The following is an 18622-nucleotide window of genomic DNA, read 5'->3' on the forward strand; positions in this document are numbered from 1 at the left end:
TTTCTTAAAGAGCCGCCACTCTTCCTGCTCGTCAGGCAACGCGTTCCCCAAAATGGGAGCGACATTCCTCAGCCTTCCAGAGCCTCTGTGTACCGCTCCTTGTTTATGTTCTGGACGGGATGGGATTGGGAACGCCTCATTGTTCTGGAGGCCCGGCACGGCACGCTCTGCATTTGACACGCTCGTGTACAGATTCAGATAAAAAAAAAAAATATTCAGACTAGCTCTCACTCTCATATAGTGCACAAATAGAGAAAATGATTCCATGAAAATATATTGCTCAAGAGCTGTTTTAGTTGGAGGTTGAACAAAGTCAGGATATTGTATTTTCGGAGAATAGCATGCATAGTACTGCAACTTCGTTTTTTTTCCCCCTCCGTGTGGTTCCTTCCGTCTTTCACAATGGATTATTTCCTGTAAATTCCACCTAGCAACAAACTGGAAAATGCAACCAATCACTAATCAGGAGCACTTTGCGTGCTGCACGGCCACCTGCTCTCCACCCTCTGCTGACACCCATCTTGGTGATGCCAGAGGGAGGTCACCCGTTATCTCCTCTTTACTAGCCATCTGGGAGGAGGCGGGGCTTATTACAGGAAAACCCCAGAGGCTTTCTCTCATCCGTGCATCCCATTGTGAGGGGCAAAAAAAGGCAGAATTAATAGAACGTTTGTACAGAACAAATGTCATTGTGGTAAGAGGTAAAATTTCAATTCATGAGAAAAAAAACCCATGAAATATTATACCAACAAATCTCAATTTAAGTTTAGGAGAAAACTTTTTTAATAATATGAAAACAAAAATAGTAATTTTAGGAAGAAAATACTTATCTATGGAAAAATTTGGAATTTTGAGAATAAAAGTTGAAATATGAAAACAAAATGGTAATTGTAAGTGTTTTTTTTTTTTTATTTAATGATAAAAGTGTTAGCAAAATAGTCGTTTATGAGATGAAAGTTAATTTGTAAATAAAACTTGAGAACATTTTTATTTAATGAGAAGAAAGTTTAAATTTAACAAAAATGGTTAATTTATGAGGAAAAATGCGACAAAATTGGTAATTTTCTGTGGAAAAAGTAGGAATATGAAAAAAATGTGTTATGAGAAACGTTAAGGTAGGAGAACAGAGATGAAATGAACAAAAATGGATATGTTACCAGAATAAAGTTATAGGTTTTTAAAAAGATTAGAAGGATCAAATTGTCATTTTGTGTGGGAAAAACTGTAAATAAAGTAAACAAAGTGCTAATCCCCAAAAAATAAAATCTTCATAAAATCATAATAGAGCTATAATTTATAATATTAAAAAAATTAATGATGATGAAAGAAGTTTGAATATGAGGACAATTATAAATTTTCTGAGCTTTGTTTACATAATATTTTGACTTCTCAAGTTACTTTTTTTTCCAGTGTAGCTCAATCCAAAGAAAAAGTTGTTTTAAAGTCTAAAAAATATATTTGCAGTACAGGCCTTTTCTGCATTCTTCTATATTACGAAAGGCTTCGTGCTAAACAAATCATGAATGGTCAAATGAGTGTGAAAGGTTAGTCTGTTTTGAACACACTTCAACATGCATTTCAGTCTTTGTGTAACGCTCCATATGCCGTGTGTGTGACAGGTGCACATGTAAGTGCTGCAAGGCGGGACATGTTCTTTTGTGTGCAGAAACATCTGCCATTTTTGCTTGAAGGCTTCACATGAATCTTTCCACATGGACTCAGTGCAGGGCATTTATTCAATATCCAGCTTAACCTTAATATACGAGTAACTTTGTCCTCACTAATGTCACCAATACGTACGCTTGTCAAGCAACATTTTTTTTATTCCTCTTACTACTTGTGCCACTTATGGCCGACTAGGACACATAATGAATAAATACTCAAGCAGCTTACCATAGTGTTGTGATGTATTTTGGATCAAACAGTGCGATGTCGAAAGTTTTTCCCGAATTTTTGATAGTCGTTCTTCACAGAGGATAAGGAATACATTACCTTGGAACTCCGTTTTAACGGACCCACAATCAACAGACTCTAGATTTAACAGACAGAAAGTAGTGTTAAACCCACTCAAAAGTAGTAAATGTACAATTAACAGACGGACAGACATATTTGCCGCACACAATACTCATACTGGTATCTGTCTGAAAAACATGGTATTGTGGCGCCGCAGCCAAGGAGACGCAAGAGGTGTGTTGCAAAAGACTTTACTGAACATTACTCAAAAACACCAAACAGTAAAACAACTTAAAGTACGTTACCCTAAATCCTTCCCCATGTACCCACTTAACAAAACATTAGTTCCATGGGGGAATTATGTCACGAGCACCACAGTATCAAACATAGCTTAGCATCGCTGTAGCGCAAAAGAATCGTTTTCATATAGTACGTGTACACATCTCTAAATATATTTTTGGTATAGTATACAGTTATTTCTTTTTTGTCAAACCCTTAGCTAAGAAATCCAATTGTAACGGAAGTCAAGTCATCTTTAGAAAAGGAAGCGCACTAACATCACAGGCTCAAGGCAAGGTAAGTTTACATAAATGTTACAATGTTTCAGTTAAACATTTTATGTATTACAGTTGAGTATATTATTTGATTTTTATTTATTAACAATGGTTGTATATGGTACTGGACACTTTTAGGCCACGAAAACTGTACAAAACACTAAATTTGTACTGTATGCTAACCTTCGCGTATGTTAGCATTAGCTTTAAGCTAGCGGACTAAAGGCTGAGCTAAGGAAACGCTCTTCTTTTTTTGTTTACTATGCAGTGTCATTGACACCCTTGTACTGGAGGAAAGGTAGCGGTCGACCATGTGGGGCGCCACCCTGACCCAACGTTACCCCCCTGCTCCAACCCCCCAAGCGGCAGACTGCAGGCTAGTCAGACGCCATGGTCATGGTAATTTGAGGAATGTGTCCATTTCCTCCTTGCGGGGTGGTGGGTGGGGGGTTCAAACAAAAGAAGCTTCTCCCACCTCAGTTCACATCACCATCAGCAAACAGCAGCTCACATTAGGCCTCGATGCAACACCACCACAGCTGCGCCCGCACTTCCGATAACCCCCCCCCCCAAAAAAAAACAAAAAAACATAAAGGTGTGTGTATATCCCCTGCTACCTTTGGGAGACTTAGCGTTTGTAAAACTGGTTTGTACGCTCTGTTATTGTGTAAACGTTGCATGTGAAAACAAAATGTGTTTAGTGTACACACATACTACTTAACAACCACAACAGTCATTAAGACAAAAAGGTGGCTAACACATAGTAACAAAAAAAAAGGCAAAAAAAATCCAAATTGAGTCACTTGTAAGTCAAGGTATTTCTGTAATTAGAGTGAGTTCTGGGGTGCTAATGCTAGTGACCATAAAATGGCCGCTTCAAACCAAAATGGTAGAATTCCTGTGTCTTTTCGAGCGCGACTTTTTGAGATTTTTCATTTTTGTGGTTTAACTCAGTGTAGACATGCCTATCAAATTTCATGACGCTAACTCAGACTTGTTTTGGGGGCTGAATATTTGAAAAATTATGTGACCCCACTATTATTGCTTCAAACCAAAATGGTATACGTTCTGTGAATTTTAAAGTGTGTATTTTCTTTCGACATTTTTGTGGGTGTACTATGATAGACATTCCTTCCGAATTTCAAAAGGAAACAGTCTTTTGGGGTGTGGAATTTTCCCAAAAATCCAAGACAAATTCGTCTTTAAATGACCGCTAGGACCCAAAATGGCTTTGTATCTTTTTGCGCATGCTGTCTTGAGACTTTTTTTTTGTAGGTCTACTCATCATAGACAAAGCTGCTAAAAGTCGTGTATTCTAGTGAATCCAGTTCTGGAGGTCAATTGAATTAAAAAACAACAACAACGAAAAAACGAAATTTTAAGAACCCTAGAATTGACCCTAAAATGGCTGCTTTCTACCAAAATGGCAGACTTCCTGTGTCTTTTTTCCAGTCTGACTTCACACATTTTGGTAGTTTTACTCATGATCGATATTCTTCCCAACTTTCATGTTACTCAGAGTGAAAAAAATCCAACAAGTTCATCTTTGAAAGATCCCTGGAATTGACCATCAAATAGTTCCTTCAAACCACAATGGCTGATTTCCTGTGTGTTTTCAGGCACTAGTTCTTGGAACTTTTTTTTTTGTCATTCTACTTATGACATACTGACAAAATGTCATGTTTCCGTTCCTTTATGTAAGTAATTTAACACAAATACTATATTTAAACTCACATTCTAGCCAAAAACTTTGCTTTCTTGGAAACCGCGCTATACCACCATCGGCACAAAGGTGTGATTGTGCCGATTAGCGTATACAGCATTTTAGCGCCGTCAGCTCGTTTCTTTGCATAACGTCTTATCTGGAGACGAGCGTCTGTTTAACTGCCATGCAAATGAGCAGGTGGACGTTTGCCTGCCAGAGATAAAGCAAGACCTGCGCCATTTCAGGGCCGCTCGGCAAGCGCTAACAAGCACTGTTTTGTTTACAAGCTGCCGACGTATTAGCCAAGCCCCCCCGTGGATGGCCAGCTGATCCCAAAGAAACTAGTAGTAGCTGGAATTGGGGGTTGGGGGGGGGCAGCAGATGGCAGGTCTGCCCCCGTCATGTCTGCTTTTGGCGGGGGAGAACAATGCATCTCTCACAGCTTCTGCTCAAAGGAGGGAAGATAGTTTGGGGGGGTTGCGTTTGTGGACAGCTGGCAGGCAGCGTGCTTCGTAGACCAAAAACCCACTCACCGACACCCCCCTCCCGCCCATCCACACAGCACACCAGGACCCTCACGCCGCAATTACTCGGCACGAGCCCCGGCTTAAATATTTACCCGGCACATGCAAAACATGCAACGCGATTTTTACCGTAATCCGACACCTAGATAATTACAAATCGTGTCCAAAACTTCCCTTGCCCTCTTCTAAAACCTGTCAACAACCGCAAAGTTCAGATGTTCTAGTATGCTTTTGTTGACATTTTTTTTTTTAAACACGTCCGAGCACAAGCTCGTGATGTGCATACTTGTGTAACCATGGAACTGCAACTTCTGACGGTAATTGAAGGCAGCACCTGACTTTTCTTTAGCTAGATAGATCACCGACATATAGATAGTAGTCACATGATGTCATGTGATCCACATTGTCACTGGGAATGTCGAATGAACGAACAATGGAGTATCCGAAGAAGAAACACATATTGCAAAGATAAATCAAAAACAAAAACTGATCAATTTGTTTATGGTAATTATTTCAAATGGTTAAAATGCATTTTCCAGTAATGTGATTGTGGTATGGCAAAAAAAAAAAAAAAAAAAAGATTGAGTGGTCAAAAGTTTTGATTTTGAAATTTCTCCAAATACCCTACTTAAGGTCTGCCTTTTCCCTTCCCAGCAGCCTAAAAATTTAAATTTTAGTCACTGTATGAAAATAAGTGATGAGTCAACAACGTTGTTGTAGTAAACATGCTGGTGCTTGTATCTAATGCGGTTGGGAAACTGGAAAACGTATAGACTAAAGATTAACTCATTCTAACCCAAAGACGTGTAAATACGTTTTAGTTATACTTTGTCCTTCACTCCCAAAAACGTATTTACATGGTTTTTTTTGTTTGTTTGTTTGTTTTTTGCAAGTGTAAACAGAAGACTTTGATGCAGCTTCTGACATGAAGAGGCGGCTTAAAGCAATGATACAAAAAACGGCCAGAAGTTGGCAGCAGAGTATAAGAGATCAGCCAGGGCCATGTTGCAACACGCTCCTTTTGACATTGTTTTTTTCAACAGGAATGTGAATTATGATGAAAGCTATATTCTAATGCTAATTGCTGCTCACTGAAAATGGCTGGGAGTGAATGAGTTAAAAAAAAACAAAAAAAAAATGATTATTTGCCTCTAATTCACAAATGATTTACATAAATGCACATAGCAACCAGCCAAAAGTACAATAGAAGCCAGAAAATGACTAAAGAGGCAGTTATTGAGGAATCGAAAATGAACACACCCCGTTTTTGTTTTTTTTTGTTTGTTTTTTTGAGGGAAATAGTATTTCTGACAGTCCCTAAAGGCAACATCAGACCGTTAGATAGATAGATAGATAGAAAGAATGAAAGATAGGCTATCCCACTTCTCACTCCATCATCATCATCATCATCATCATCGCCCCCCACCCCCTTCCTTTCCCTTTCCTCTGCTCCCTCCTCCTGGTGCGTTTGATCCCCGGGGGACGTGGAGCCTCAGCATTCCTCTCATTCCTCCCTCGCAACAATCAGCCTGCATGCGAGCCTTTATGAGCCACACTCGCTCAAGTCACACACGCGCGTGGACTGGATTTGCGCACTCCGGGAGGCTTTTTGGGGGGCTTTATCGCCCTGAAGTTTAAATAAAGTGTTCTAATTTCTGTGATGAGGCGAAGATTTGGTGAGTTTGACGCATTTTATTGAGGTTACATTTGTTTTTGTTTTTTTTTGTTTTTTTGTTTTGGAACATGTGCAACAGTGCAACTAAATGGTGCGGGATTGGAGGCAGTGTGCACTCTCGTTGCGTCATGCAGCTAGTATTTGTGTTCAAATTGTCTATGCTAAAATATGGGTTTTATTGCAAAATTAAGCAATGTTTTGTTGATCATTTAATTTAGTAGCACACTTTAATAGGTATATTTGCAGTTTTTACATGCATGGCAATTTTTTACATTTTATATTGGCACAAAAAAACATCTTTCCCTTTTTTAAATAAATAAATATTAAAGAATATTTTTATTGCATATTTTAGTGAATAGGACTATAAATTTGGATATAGGTTAATAAATTTGATTTCTGGTGAGTTTTGCAGATTTTCACATGATCATTTTTTTTTTTTTTTTTTTTTTTTTTACACAATTGCGCAAAAAAACTTACAGCTTAATACTGCTTTGTGTGTGATAGGAAGCTTACCTCTTTTCAAATAGATGACTGCTTCAAATAAATGCCTGAATGTCTGTTTGTATTAAGTAAATAAACACTCACTGCCCTATTTGTGATAGTATTTCAACTTGATGGAATTGGGTAAAAAGTTTTATTGAGCAGATTTAGAGGGCTGCATAATTGGCTAATGCAAGTTGGACAACACCAAACAGCCTGGAACAATATTTCATATTTTGCGTCATCCATCTGTCTCGTATACATGGTTGAAATTTGGTAACAATTGGACAAGAAAAGTTCATTTTTGTGGGATGGCCAAATTACATTAAAATGCTGGCTTCTAACCAAATTACCGTAGTAGACTTTCTGCGTCTTTTCAGACATATTTTTTTTTTTTTTTGTGTGTGTGGGCCTACCCTGCCATAGCTTTGTGGGATGAATTAAAAAAAATAAAATAAACAAATGGAAGTACCCTTGAACTTAGGAAATGGAACTGAAAGGGCCATTTTAAACCAAAATGGCAGCCTTCTTGTGTCTTTTCAGTCATGGCTTCTTGAGACTATTTTTTATTTTTTTTTGTGGCGCTAAGAGTCACATCTACCCAATTTCATTTTGCTCAGTGAAACTAACTTTGGGCGCTGAATTTGGTCTAAAGATCGCCCATCGAAGACAGTTTGGCTGGTGTGACCTGAGTCCTATACCCAACTAAAGTTTTTCTGATATACTCAGTCCCGAAAGGATTCAGGGATTGGTCATCTTTGCCCACCAAATTTCATGTTTTGACTTTGGGTGCAGTTTTCGTTCAGTGCTACCAGACCAGTCAGAGGTTTCCCCCTAATCAAGGATTAAGGGAGGTCACCTGACTTGTGTGTTTTCCTTCAGATTCCTTGTGATCCGTGCTAGTCCCCCCTCCATCCAGGCCGGCCCCCCACCTTGTTGGACATGAGAACCGCCGAGGCCGCCCCGTGGACGGTCCTGCACCGCCTCATCCAGGAGCAGCTCCGCTCCGGGAACCTGACAGACAACCGCGCCCTGCTGGCCATCCAGCAGCAGGCCCTGCGCGGCGGGGCTAACGCGGACCCCCGTTCTCCCAAGGAGAGCCTGCAGGCCCAGGATGAGTGCCAGTACCTGCACATGTCCACCCGGCAGGACCCGCAAGGCCAGGAATACCAGGGAAGCGGCGTTCATCTGGAAAAGCCCTTGAGGATTTCCTACAACGGGGAGGAGCTTCCCACCTACGAGGAGGCCCGAGTGCACTCGCAGTACCTGAAAAGGGAGCTGGACTCCGGCGTGGACGTGCACTGGGATGCCAAACGGGAGCACGCACGCTCCCTCAGCGAGCGCCTCATGCGGCTTTCCCTGGAAGGGACCCCGCCACCTCCAAACGTCCCGGCCATGAGCTCCTCGCACAGTTTTCCGCAGTTGTACAACGCCGCCGCCCCGACTCAAGGGGACCCGCGAGGCCCGCCGCCTGGGTACCCACTCCGGGAGCAGGAGGTGTACTTCCTAGAACCAAACGCGCCTCTGCCATTTTACTCTCAGCACAGGTACAGCAGATGGTTGACCTCTTTGACCCCCTGGTTCGTGTTCAGTGGTCCCTTAACTTAATTGTGCCCACCAGCAGCGGCAGCATTTCGGCGAGGGCGTCTGGGGACGAGGGCGACGCCCTGAGACGGGAGAACTGGAGATTGAGGCGGGAAGTGGACAGTTACGCAGAAAAGGCCGCACGTCTGCATAAGGTAAACAAGAGGAAATCTGAAGATACTTGTAAGAAAGTCGTGAGGTGGATTTCCTTTTCTTTCCTTTCCACCATACTTCTTCCATTCTTCCAATTACAGTATTTACCTCCTTTCCCGCGACCACTCCCTTGACTCTTCGTTTCAATGTGTTGTCCGACGTCTCCCGCCAGCTAGAGAACGAGATCGCCAGGATCTCGGAGGCGTACGAGACTCTGATGAAGGGCTCGGCCAAGCGTGAAGCGCTGGAGAAGACCTTGAGGAACAAGCTGGAGGCCCAGATAAAAAGGATGCACGACTTCAACCGGGATCTTAAAGGTACGGCGCAGCAACTGTGCATAACTTGATGCCCTAACTAGTTGAAACCCTCACGATGACGACGTACGTGTGTTGTTTTCCAGAACAAGTGTGCGCGGCGGCCAAGCAGAGGGCAGACAAGGAAGCGGAATGCTCGGAACACAAGCAGCACGTCTTCCTCAAGCTACTTGAACAAAGTGAGTTGATTGGGAGAACTGAGGCCTGGTTTGAGACCCTTACACTTGTTTGAAACCCTATCCCGGCCTTGAAACCCAAATTAGAAACCTTAACCCAGGGTTGGAGCTAGGTTTTGCCTTGTTGTTCAAATTTTGATACGAGCATCATTTCTAGCCGAATTTGAAACCCTATACCTCATTCTGAAAACAGTTGGGTCAAAAAATAACCCAATTTAGGTTAAAAATCAATCAATCAATAAATCAAATGGACCCTGTCGTTTTATATGAAACAACCCCCCAAAAATTGTGGTGTTTTGTGCAAAATATCCAGGTCCAAAATTGGACTGACCCACTAATTTGAGTCAATTTGACCCAATTTTTATAAAATGACCCTTTTTTGGGGGGGGGGGGGGGTTGTTTTGTACATAAGTACCCAGAAAGTTGGGTAACTTGGGTCAGTTTGACCCAATTTTCAATTTGACCCAACTTTTTGTTTTTTATGCCCAAAAATGGGTCGTTTTATACAAACATCCTCAGGTTGGGTCAAATTGAACCGACCCCCAAATTTGAGTCAATTTATACAGGTTTGTATAAAACGACCCATTTTTTGGGGTTGTTTTGTACATAAGTACCCAGAAAGTTGGGTAACTTGGGTCAGTTTGACCCAATTTTCAATTTGACCCAACTTTCTGGGCTGTTCCATGCAAAACAACCACAAAAAAAGGTTCATTTTATACAAGCAACCTAAAGTTGGGTCAAATGGACCCAAATTTGTGGGTCGGTTCAATTTTGTTTTTACACAAATTGTTTGTACAGAAGAACCCCCAAAAATTGACAAAGTTGGATCAAACTGACCCAAGTGACCAATTTTTTTTTTTTTACCCAAATTGGTTTTTTTTTTACTCACCTGTCACTATGAAACATCAAAAATCATTATTTGAAACCCTACTTGGAAACTCGCCCCTTGTTTGAAGCTGTGCTTTAACCTTGCTTTTAAAACTCTAACCCGTGTTTTGAACCCTAACCAAGGCATTCAAAACTTTGAACCCTGGCTTGAAACATTACTTTAACACCCTAACTTCAAATCCTCACTCTGTCTATACCTGTAATTTAAAACTCTTAACGTTGTTTGAAACCCTAACAAATCCATCATTTGGGAACGTGTGTCGTGTGATTGCCTTCAGGCGACACACGCACACACCAGGCTGCGGGTGTGCTTGTTTGTGTAGTGGACGCAGCTTGGACAATAGTCGGGCGTTTACCTCAGCGTCTCTCTGGCGCTGTCGCTCTTATATTTTCAGCTTCTTGTTTACTCTGCGTTCCGTGGAGGCATTCCACAGCTTTTGGCAGTACAAAGCTGCGCCTTGTGTATGTGGTACGTGTGTGTGTGTGCGTGCGTATAAGTGGATCAGAGGAAGTCGACATTCCCCTGGCAGGCATGCCAGTCACAGCACAGGGGGGTGCTTGTGTAATCAAGACCCCTATCCAAGTGACACATCACTTTCTGTTTCATTGAGGAGTTAGCCAAAAACAAGTCAAAACGTTGCAGTGTGCATGCCACGACAGTAGGTGGCGATGTCACTGGAGAGTGACACCAATGCTAATGCGGTATATGCCACGGAAGAGGCGGGACTTCAGACTTCCGTGATTTTCCACGAGTTTGGTTCGGGTCCGGGTTGCGAACGCGCAAGGAAGCACAAGTATTTTGACGCAGCCGACATGTCGCAAACTGAACCGGAACCAAAACTGATGTGCAAAAACAGTCCCGCCTCTTCCGTGGCATATACCCCATTAGATGCAGTAGTTACCCTAAACCACAGGTGTCCAAACTACGGCCCGACATACATTTTTTGGTGCCCCATGGCAAATACTAAAAATTATTTTTCAGTGAAAAAAAAAAAAAAAAAAAAAAAAGAGGGTGGATTAAACATTTCTAGCTACGCAAAGACACAAATTTGCAGCTAATAATTCAGTTCCAGAAATAAAAATAATTTCATCCACTTGTTTCTTGGTGTCAACGTGGAATTTGTGAAAACATCACATTAATTAATGGTTAATTATTAATGAAAAAAATGTGAAAACATCACATTAATGGTGGTTCAGTGTGATCAGTTGACAACCGATTGTTCTTGTGGTTCAGAATGTCAAGTTAGGATCAGCTGCTGCTCAGTGGAGAGGCATATCTATTATAGTGGCACACAGGGGTCACTATTAGCAGTTTTCAATAAGTAACTGTACATTATATCAACAATTTATAATTGCTTCATTAATTTTTGCCATGTTTAACTCATTCACTGCCATTGACGGAAAAAGACGTCAAATGATGCATTTTTTGCTGGTCTGGCAATGACTGTGTTAATAAATAACTAAAAATATATATATAATCAAAGTGGCCCTTGCAGCTTTCTATTTTTCTGTATGTGGCCCTCAGAGGAAAAAGTTTGGACACCCCTGCCCTAAACCATGCATGAAGCACTGACTTGAAATCTTAACCCTCACTCGTCATATCTTTAGACATAATTTGATTCACTAACTCAAGCTTGAAATTCTGCTTTTGAAACTTTTCCCTGGTGGTTTCAGTCTGGTTTTCTCGAACTCTGCGTAAACACATGTCCAGATGAAGAGCAGCAGCGCGAGCGCGAGCGCCTCGAGCGGTCCATCCGGAACCTGCGGGTGTCGGCGGAGGAGAGCCAGCGCGGGCGCGAGCTCCTGGAGCGGGCTCTGCTCTCGGCGCACGCCCGCAACCGGCAACTGGAGGACGAGCTGCAGAGGAAGCGCGCCTACGTGGAGAAGGTGGAGCGCCTCCAGAGCTCGCTGGGACAGCTGCAGGCGGCGTGCGAGAAGCGGGAAGAGTTGGAGATGCGACTGCGCACCCGCCTCGAGCAGGAACTCAAAAGCATGAGGGTGCAACAGGTTAGGAACTTTTTTTTTTTTCTCGTTACGTTGAACCATCTGCATATACCTAAACACCCCAAATTTCAGTTTGGATACTTCATCCGTTTACTATCTTCAGTTCTTTCAAACGTTAGCAATTCACGGACACCCAAATCATGATTTAGATCAGGGGTGTCAAACATAAGGCCCGGGGGCCGGATCAGGCCCTCCATGGGGTTTAATCCGGCCCGCGAGATAGTTTTGTAAAGTTAAAAAAAAAAAAAAAAGTAATGTCGGCCCAATTAATCAGCCGGCCACAATCAAAGCTTATAAATTCAGAATTACACAAGTAAGTCTCAGTTGAGCAATGCAACTTGTACATGGACTTGCTCTGAATGTCGTTATTTTAAACACAATTTAAAGTTAGTTTGTTTAAAAAATAAAAACATGAATCAAACACAAACACGCTGAATAAGACACACATTCAACTACATATATGACAAGGATTAACATCCTTATAACTTCATTAACGGCACCCGCCACACAATCAGTGAACAATATACAGGTTTATGCAAAAAAAATTTGGGACAATATTTGTACAGATGCGCCCCACAATTTAGGGCTGGCCCACAAATAGCGAAAATCTGCATGTAATTGACGGCAATGTTTTAAAAATTATTTTACAATTTTACCGATCCGGCCCACTTGCGAATATATTTTCCTCCATGTGGCCCCTGAGCTAATATGAGTTTGACACCCCTGATTTAGATACTTTCCAACATTGGTCTATCATTGGCGCACTAACCATAAAGGTCTGGGAATATGATAACTTAAACCCCGCCCCCCTAATCTTCAGAACCAGACCTCGGGCCCCCTAGCGTCTGGGAGTTCCTCCCTGTCGCAGCAGCAGATGAGGGAGCGCGAAGAGCGTATCCTGGCCTTGGAAGCAGACATCACCAAATGGGAACAGAAGTACCTTGAGGAGAGCACCATGAGGCAGTTTGCCATGGACGCCGCCGCCACGGCTGCGGCGCAGAGGTAACCATGACAAAAAAAAACAAAAAAAAAGCACAGAAACGTCTCGGTCAGCCATCGAGCGACATCGACCGTTGTTGTCGTTTCCTCGCAGAGATACCACCATCATCAACAGCTCACCTCGACATTCGCCCAACAGTAGTTTTAATGAGGACCTGCTTCTGACCAATCACAGACATCAGGAGATGGAGAACAGGTACACTTGTTGCCACCTTGTCAAAGAAATCTTCTACAGATTATCATCCAAATATTTTGGAAATTGAATGGAATCTGTAAAAAATGTCAGAGTCAGGGTATGTTTACCCAACAACGGTTGGGGTCATGTGGACCAGTTCCAGGTACAGGACTGAAGCAACACAATTCCGCCAAATGATCTTCCGAGACAGATAGAAATGAAATTCATCCTTATTCAACCCTCCGTTGTTTTTTTTCCTTTCAGACCACCAAAAACTGGCAAATCCTGATTTGGATGCTTCCAGATGTCGTTGAAAAATGAGGGTGGAGAGCTTAGCTCTCAAAGTGTTGTCCTAAGTTCACTGAAGTTATGATCTAGGGTACATTTACGACTACAATCAAATTTATTTGGGTGACGTAGACCTGCAAAGGTTACGACAAAGGACTTGCCATATGGACCAGGTTCAGAATTTCTCACACACTCACTCAGAACCAATAAAATTCTCACAGAGTGATCGTCCAGTAGAGGTTAAATGAATCCCCTATGAGTCTATTCAAATGTTAATGATCCGTAGACCACCTAAATGCCCCAAATCCTGGTCTGATCCTTCCCGATGTTGTCGAAGGTTGAGGGTGGTACTAAGAACTCAGCTCTATAAATGTTCAATTCCTAAAATTCTCAGTAAAAGCTGTTTGAACTTCCATTTTTACAAACGGTACAATCTTTGGACCAGCAGAACCCCAACAATCTCAGGTCTCTTAAGTTCTGATTTAGGGTATGTTTAATCAACAACAGGTCAGATCCAGGACGTTTCACACGTTGAGAACCAACAGAATTCCAAGATACCAAGTGCTGTGGTTCCGGCTGATAAGGAAGAATCTGATGTTTTCAGTTCTGTGTAATCCATCAGATGTGATCATTGTGTGACAGGAAGACAAGATGTGCTTTGTGTTTGTGAAATCATGCCTAAAGTCTTATTTATCGACTAAGACGAGCGTCCGTGTGTGTTGGTCCAGGATCCGAGACCTTCACGCGCAGCTCCTGGAGAAGGATGCCATGATTAAGGTCCTCCAGCAGCGCTCCAAATGGGAGCAGTGCAAGCTGGAGAAACAAGGTCTTCGACTGACCCGGTCCGTCCCGTCCATCGCCACGGCGGCCGTCGGTACCGAGACCAAAGGTGAGTCAGCCCCCAACGCCCCTTGTTAACGCAGCGCCGTGGTTAACTTGCGATGCTATCGAGCGACAACTGGCCGCCAGACAGACGGACAGAATGTAGGACGTCACAAGAAAAAACCGAGACGGAGACAGCCCCTCCTTTGCCCCTCAAATAGACGAGGCGTTTTTAAGTTGGAATGCGTGTCATCGCCCGCCTCCAGAATAACCCTGATCCAGAATAGTCATGGGAAGCGTGAATGTAAGCGGGGGTTAATTAAGCCACTTCTTTCTTTGTCCGCATCTGCAGGAAAGAGCCTCTCGGATGACCAGACAGGTGGCGCCGTGCTGCGACGCAAGAGTGCCAGCCGGGACTCCGGCACCCAATGTGACCAACTGAAGCCGACGTCGTCCAGGAACTTGGTGGTGGCCGCCAATGGTGGGTTTCAAACACTTAGAGGTTTCGAGGTTAAGTTTAGCAGTAGCGTTTTAGAGTTTAGGTTTGTAGGTTCGGGTTAAGTTTAGTAGTAAGAGGTTAGGTTTAGGGTTTGGATTTTAGAGTTTAGGTTTGTAGGTTCGGGTTTAGCAGTAAGCTTTAGACGTTAGGTTTCGGGTTTGGATTTTAAAGTTTAGGTTTGTAGGTTCGGGTTAAGTTTAGTAGTAAGAGGTTAGGTTTAGGGTTTGGATTTTAGAGTTTAGGTTTGTAGGTTCGGGTTTAGCAGTAAGCTTTAGACGTTAGGTTTAGGGTTTGCATTTTAAAGTTTAGGTTTGTAGGTTCGGGTTAAGTTCAGCAGTACGAGGTTAGTTTTAGGGTTTGGATTTTAGAGTTTAGGTTTGTAGGTTCGGGTTTAGCAGTAAGCTTTAGACGTTAGGTTTCGGGTTTGGATTTTAGAGTTTAGGTTTGTAGGTTCGGGTTAAGTTTAGCAGTAAGAGGTTAGGTTTAGGGTTTGGATTTTAGAGTTTAGGTTTGTAGGTTCGGGTTAAGTTCAGCAGTATGAGGTTAGTTTTAGGGTTTGGATTTTAGAGTTTAGGTTTGTAGGTTCGGGTTTAGCAGTAAGCTTTAGACGTTAGGTTTCGGGTTTGGATTTTAGTATTTAGTTTTGTAGGTTCGGGTTAAGTTTCGCAGTACGAGGTTAGTTTTAGCGTTTGGATTTTAGAGTTTAGGTTTGTAGATTCGGGTTTAGCAATAAGTTTTAGACGTTAGGTTTCGGGTTTGGATTTTAGAGTTTAGGTTTGTAGATTTGGGTTTAGCAATAAGTTTTAGACGTTAGGTTTCGGGTTTGGATTTTAGAGTTTAGGTTTGTAGATTCGGGTTAAGTTTAGCAGTAAGCTTTAAAGGTTAGGTTTCGGGTTTGGATTTTACAGTTTAGCTTTGTAGGTTCGGGTTAAGTTTAGCAGTAAGGTTTAGGTTAGATTTCGGGTTTGGATTTTAGAGTTTAGTTTTGTAGGTTCGGTTTAAGTTTAGCAGTACAAGGTTAGTTTAGGGTTTGGATTTTAGAGTTTAGGCTTGTAGGTTCGGGTTAAGTTTAGCAGTAAGTTTTAGAGGTTAGGTTTAGGGTTTGGATTTTAGAGTTTAGGTTTATGGGTAAGGCTTTAGGTGTTCCGTAAGACTTAGAATTGGGGTTTTAGAGTTTATTTATCTGGGACATGCAAAAGAAATAAGGAATCTTCCAATCTAGCAAAAATGAGTTTTTGAGACAGGGGACAAGTTTTCACACAAGGGACAAAGAATAGTCTTCAACTTCTACACGATGTGTCGTTACTGGCTCACAAATGAGCTAGTCAAGGGTTTAGGTTTGTAGGTTATGATTTTAGACTTTTAGAGGGTAGTGACGGTTTAGTGTGATAAATTCCACAGTCAAGCAACACAAGGTGAGGGAAGATTGTATTGGCTTTAGCTTAGCCAAGTTGCTATCCTTTGTAATAACAACAATGTCCGTTTATTTGCTGTTGGGTGCAGAAACTCCAGATGAAGCCCAACTGGGAGGATTCCAGACCACACAGAACGTAAACAACACGATTGACTCAGAGATGGTGGAGATCCTCATTTGAGGGACGTCCAAACGTCTTTCTGTATCTTATTTATTTCTTATGTGTCATTGCTGCTCATTTGTATCAAGTCGCCCTTTAAGCTAAATGATGTTTTTTTTTTGTCTTTATAATTTAAAAATAATGGGAGTAATTGTCTGTTTTTGGTGGAGGCGTCCGGTTGTGTTTGAGGGTTGTTCTGTGTGACAGGACAATGTATATTTAACTTTATTTATCTTTGGGGATGCAGCGTTTACAAACCACATCTGAATGAGGAGCGGCTTTAGAAGATCCAGACCGGAAGAAGGTATACAGTAGTCGTGTTTGTCGCCATCTTGTCTTGTTATGACTTAGCACTAAGCTTAGCAATTAGAGCTAAGTTTTAGTTTAGTTTCACACGAGTCAGACCTTCCAGCTCTGAAGCTAATATTTGCGGCCTTGTAGCACAAATTCCCCCCTGGCCTTGCCACGCCCCTGCGCTGGAAGCTAATCTTCTCACATTCCTGGCTGAGGGAGTGAGAAAAAAAAAAAAGGCTATCTAAAGCGGGGAATGCGAAGTCCCTTAGCCCTCGTTAAAACGTTGCACATTCCCCCGCTTTAGATAGACTTTGGTTTCTCCCATCAGCCAAACTCCAAGTTTGCCTGGAATGTGTTTTCGTATTAAACTGGAATGCCCACTCGGGAACGGGGGGGAAATACCGCCCCCGGTACACTAATCCAGTTTGGAACTGTCGCTGTTAGTGTTAAATGGGGATTATCCGCACGTCAATTCTGACATTTAATGGCTCCTTCCGCTTCATGCTTTTCCATCAAACACACAATATGAATGACTGCATTTGCTGGTCAATGCAGTGTGACAGATTGAGTCCGCTTGGGTGTTTACATGGAAGTGAAGTTAATATATATATTGTTTGTTTGTTTTTCTCTCTGTTCATAAGCTTGTGTTTGTGTTGTTTTCTGGTGCCAAAGATGTACTCGGTTGTTGTTCTTTTGTTGATAATAGAAGGTGACACAGATACACAAAAGGTTCTGATCTTATTTAGACATTGCTGTGAACTTTTTTGTAACGTATGTTTCACCCAATGAGAGATTAAAGTTATTAATATATGTCCTGCAAATGGCTTCCTCCTTTATTTTGATCAATGCAACAAAAAAAAAAAATTGAGCTGACAAAAACGTTCTAAGCATTTTTAGGGTTAAGGGTTTGAGATTACGGTTATGGACTTAACGACTCAGAAATGGGTTTAGGTCAAAGTTAGATTAAGCAGTTTTTGATTTAAGATTAGGAGTTAGGAATTTATATTTTAGGTTCATGATTTAGTGTTAGGTTTAGATTCTGGGTTTTTGAGTTTCGGATTAAGGGTTGGGTTTACGCCGTCGGGTTAGGGCGGTGGTGGGCAAACTCGGTCCTCGAGGGCCGGAGTCCTGCAGGTTTTGGATGATGTTTCCCTGCTCCAATGCAGCTGATTCCAGTCAACGGCATCGTTATCAGCCTTATGCAGATCTTGCTGATGATCTGATCATATATCAGCTTTGTTGGAGAAGGGAAACATCCAAAACCTGCAGGGCTCCAGCCCTCGAGGACCGAGTTTGCCCAGCCGTGGATTAGGGTGTCAGGCTAGACTAGATTTTGGATTCAAAGTCATGGTTAGGTTTTCGTGTCAGTTTTAGGGGTCATGACACAAGTACTACAAAAATGATAGCACTTTGAGACATTGAAACTGTATTTTTCAGGTTCCAAAATCTTTTTTTTTTCTTTTTTTTTTAATCAGTTCTCTGTTCAAACCAGTTTCCTGTAAACAAACCCTGAAAATGTCCATCTTCCAATGCTAAGATGTGTCTTATCAGGCATCTTCCGTCTTGGCATGTGCAGCTGTGCCACGAAAAAAAAATAAAAAATAAAAAATAATGGGAATAAATTCCTCAGCAAGCGTCGACTTTTAATGTCAATATTTATGCCTTCCTCATTCCCCCATCCGATGAGACGGCGATGGCATTCCGCGGATGCCACACATTCTCCCACTGCCGCTGTCTTTGTTGAATAAAGCGATGGAGAATCTCTTCCCAAATGAGGCAGGTGTCTCGGAGATTTATCGTCCCTCCCCCTTTTTTTCTTTTTTTTTGGCCCATTTCTCACTCACATACTCCACATTTCTGATTCATTTGTGCAAGCAGCATCAACCTCCCTCGCCCGGCGATGAACTGAGAGGAATGTTCCGAATCGGAGCGGTGAATGTTGGAACGTCGCTCTCAGGAAT

At 42.1% G+C, this 18622-nt stretch overlaps 1 protein-coding gene across 4 annotated transcripts in view; it reads left to right on the forward strand.

Annotated features, from left to right (window-relative positions):
• The window catches only part of amotl2a (angiomotin like 2a), an 18818-nt gene extending 1336 nt beyond the window's left edge, over positions 1 to 17482 (forward strand). The window contains exons 1-12 of one of the 4 annotated variants that reach the window (XM_077535520.1): positions 965 to 2529; positions 2776 to 2906; positions 7774 to 8438; positions 8513 to 8630; positions 8801 to 8945; positions 9029 to 9121; positions 11718 to 12013; positions 12831 to 13012; positions 13104 to 13205; positions 14201 to 14361; positions 14647 to 14775; positions 16297 to 17482. In XM_077535520.1, the coding sequence (XP_077391646.1) occupies positions 7834 to 8438; positions 8513 to 8630; positions 8801 to 8945; positions 9029 to 9121; positions 11718 to 12013; positions 12831 to 13012; positions 13104 to 13205; positions 14201 to 14361; positions 14647 to 14775; positions 16297 to 16388 (1923 nt within the window). In that variant the 5' untranslated portion in view covers positions 965 to 2529; positions 2776 to 2906; positions 7774 to 7833 and the 3' untranslated portion in view covers positions 16389 to 17482. Of the gene's footprint in view, positions 1 to 964; positions 2530 to 2775; positions 2907 to 4610; positions 6413 to 7773; positions 8439 to 8512; positions 8631 to 8800; positions 8946 to 9028; positions 9122 to 11717; positions 12014 to 12830; positions 13013 to 13103; positions 13206 to 14200; positions 14362 to 14646; positions 14776 to 16296 lie in introns of those variants that run through there. The other 3 variants (XM_077535522.1, XM_077535519.1, XM_077535521.1) reach the window with 3 other exon arrangements.
• The last annotated feature ends 1140 nt before the right edge of the window (positions 17483 to 18622 follow it).

The sequence above is a fragment of the Festucalex cinctus genome, chromosome 10, assembly GCF_051991245.1.
Source record: "Festucalex cinctus isolate MCC-2025b chromosome 10, RoL_Fcin_1.0, whole genome shotgun sequence".
Lineage (NCBI taxonomy): Eukaryota > Metazoa > Chordata > Actinopteri > Syngnathiformes > Syngnathidae > Festucalex > Festucalex cinctus.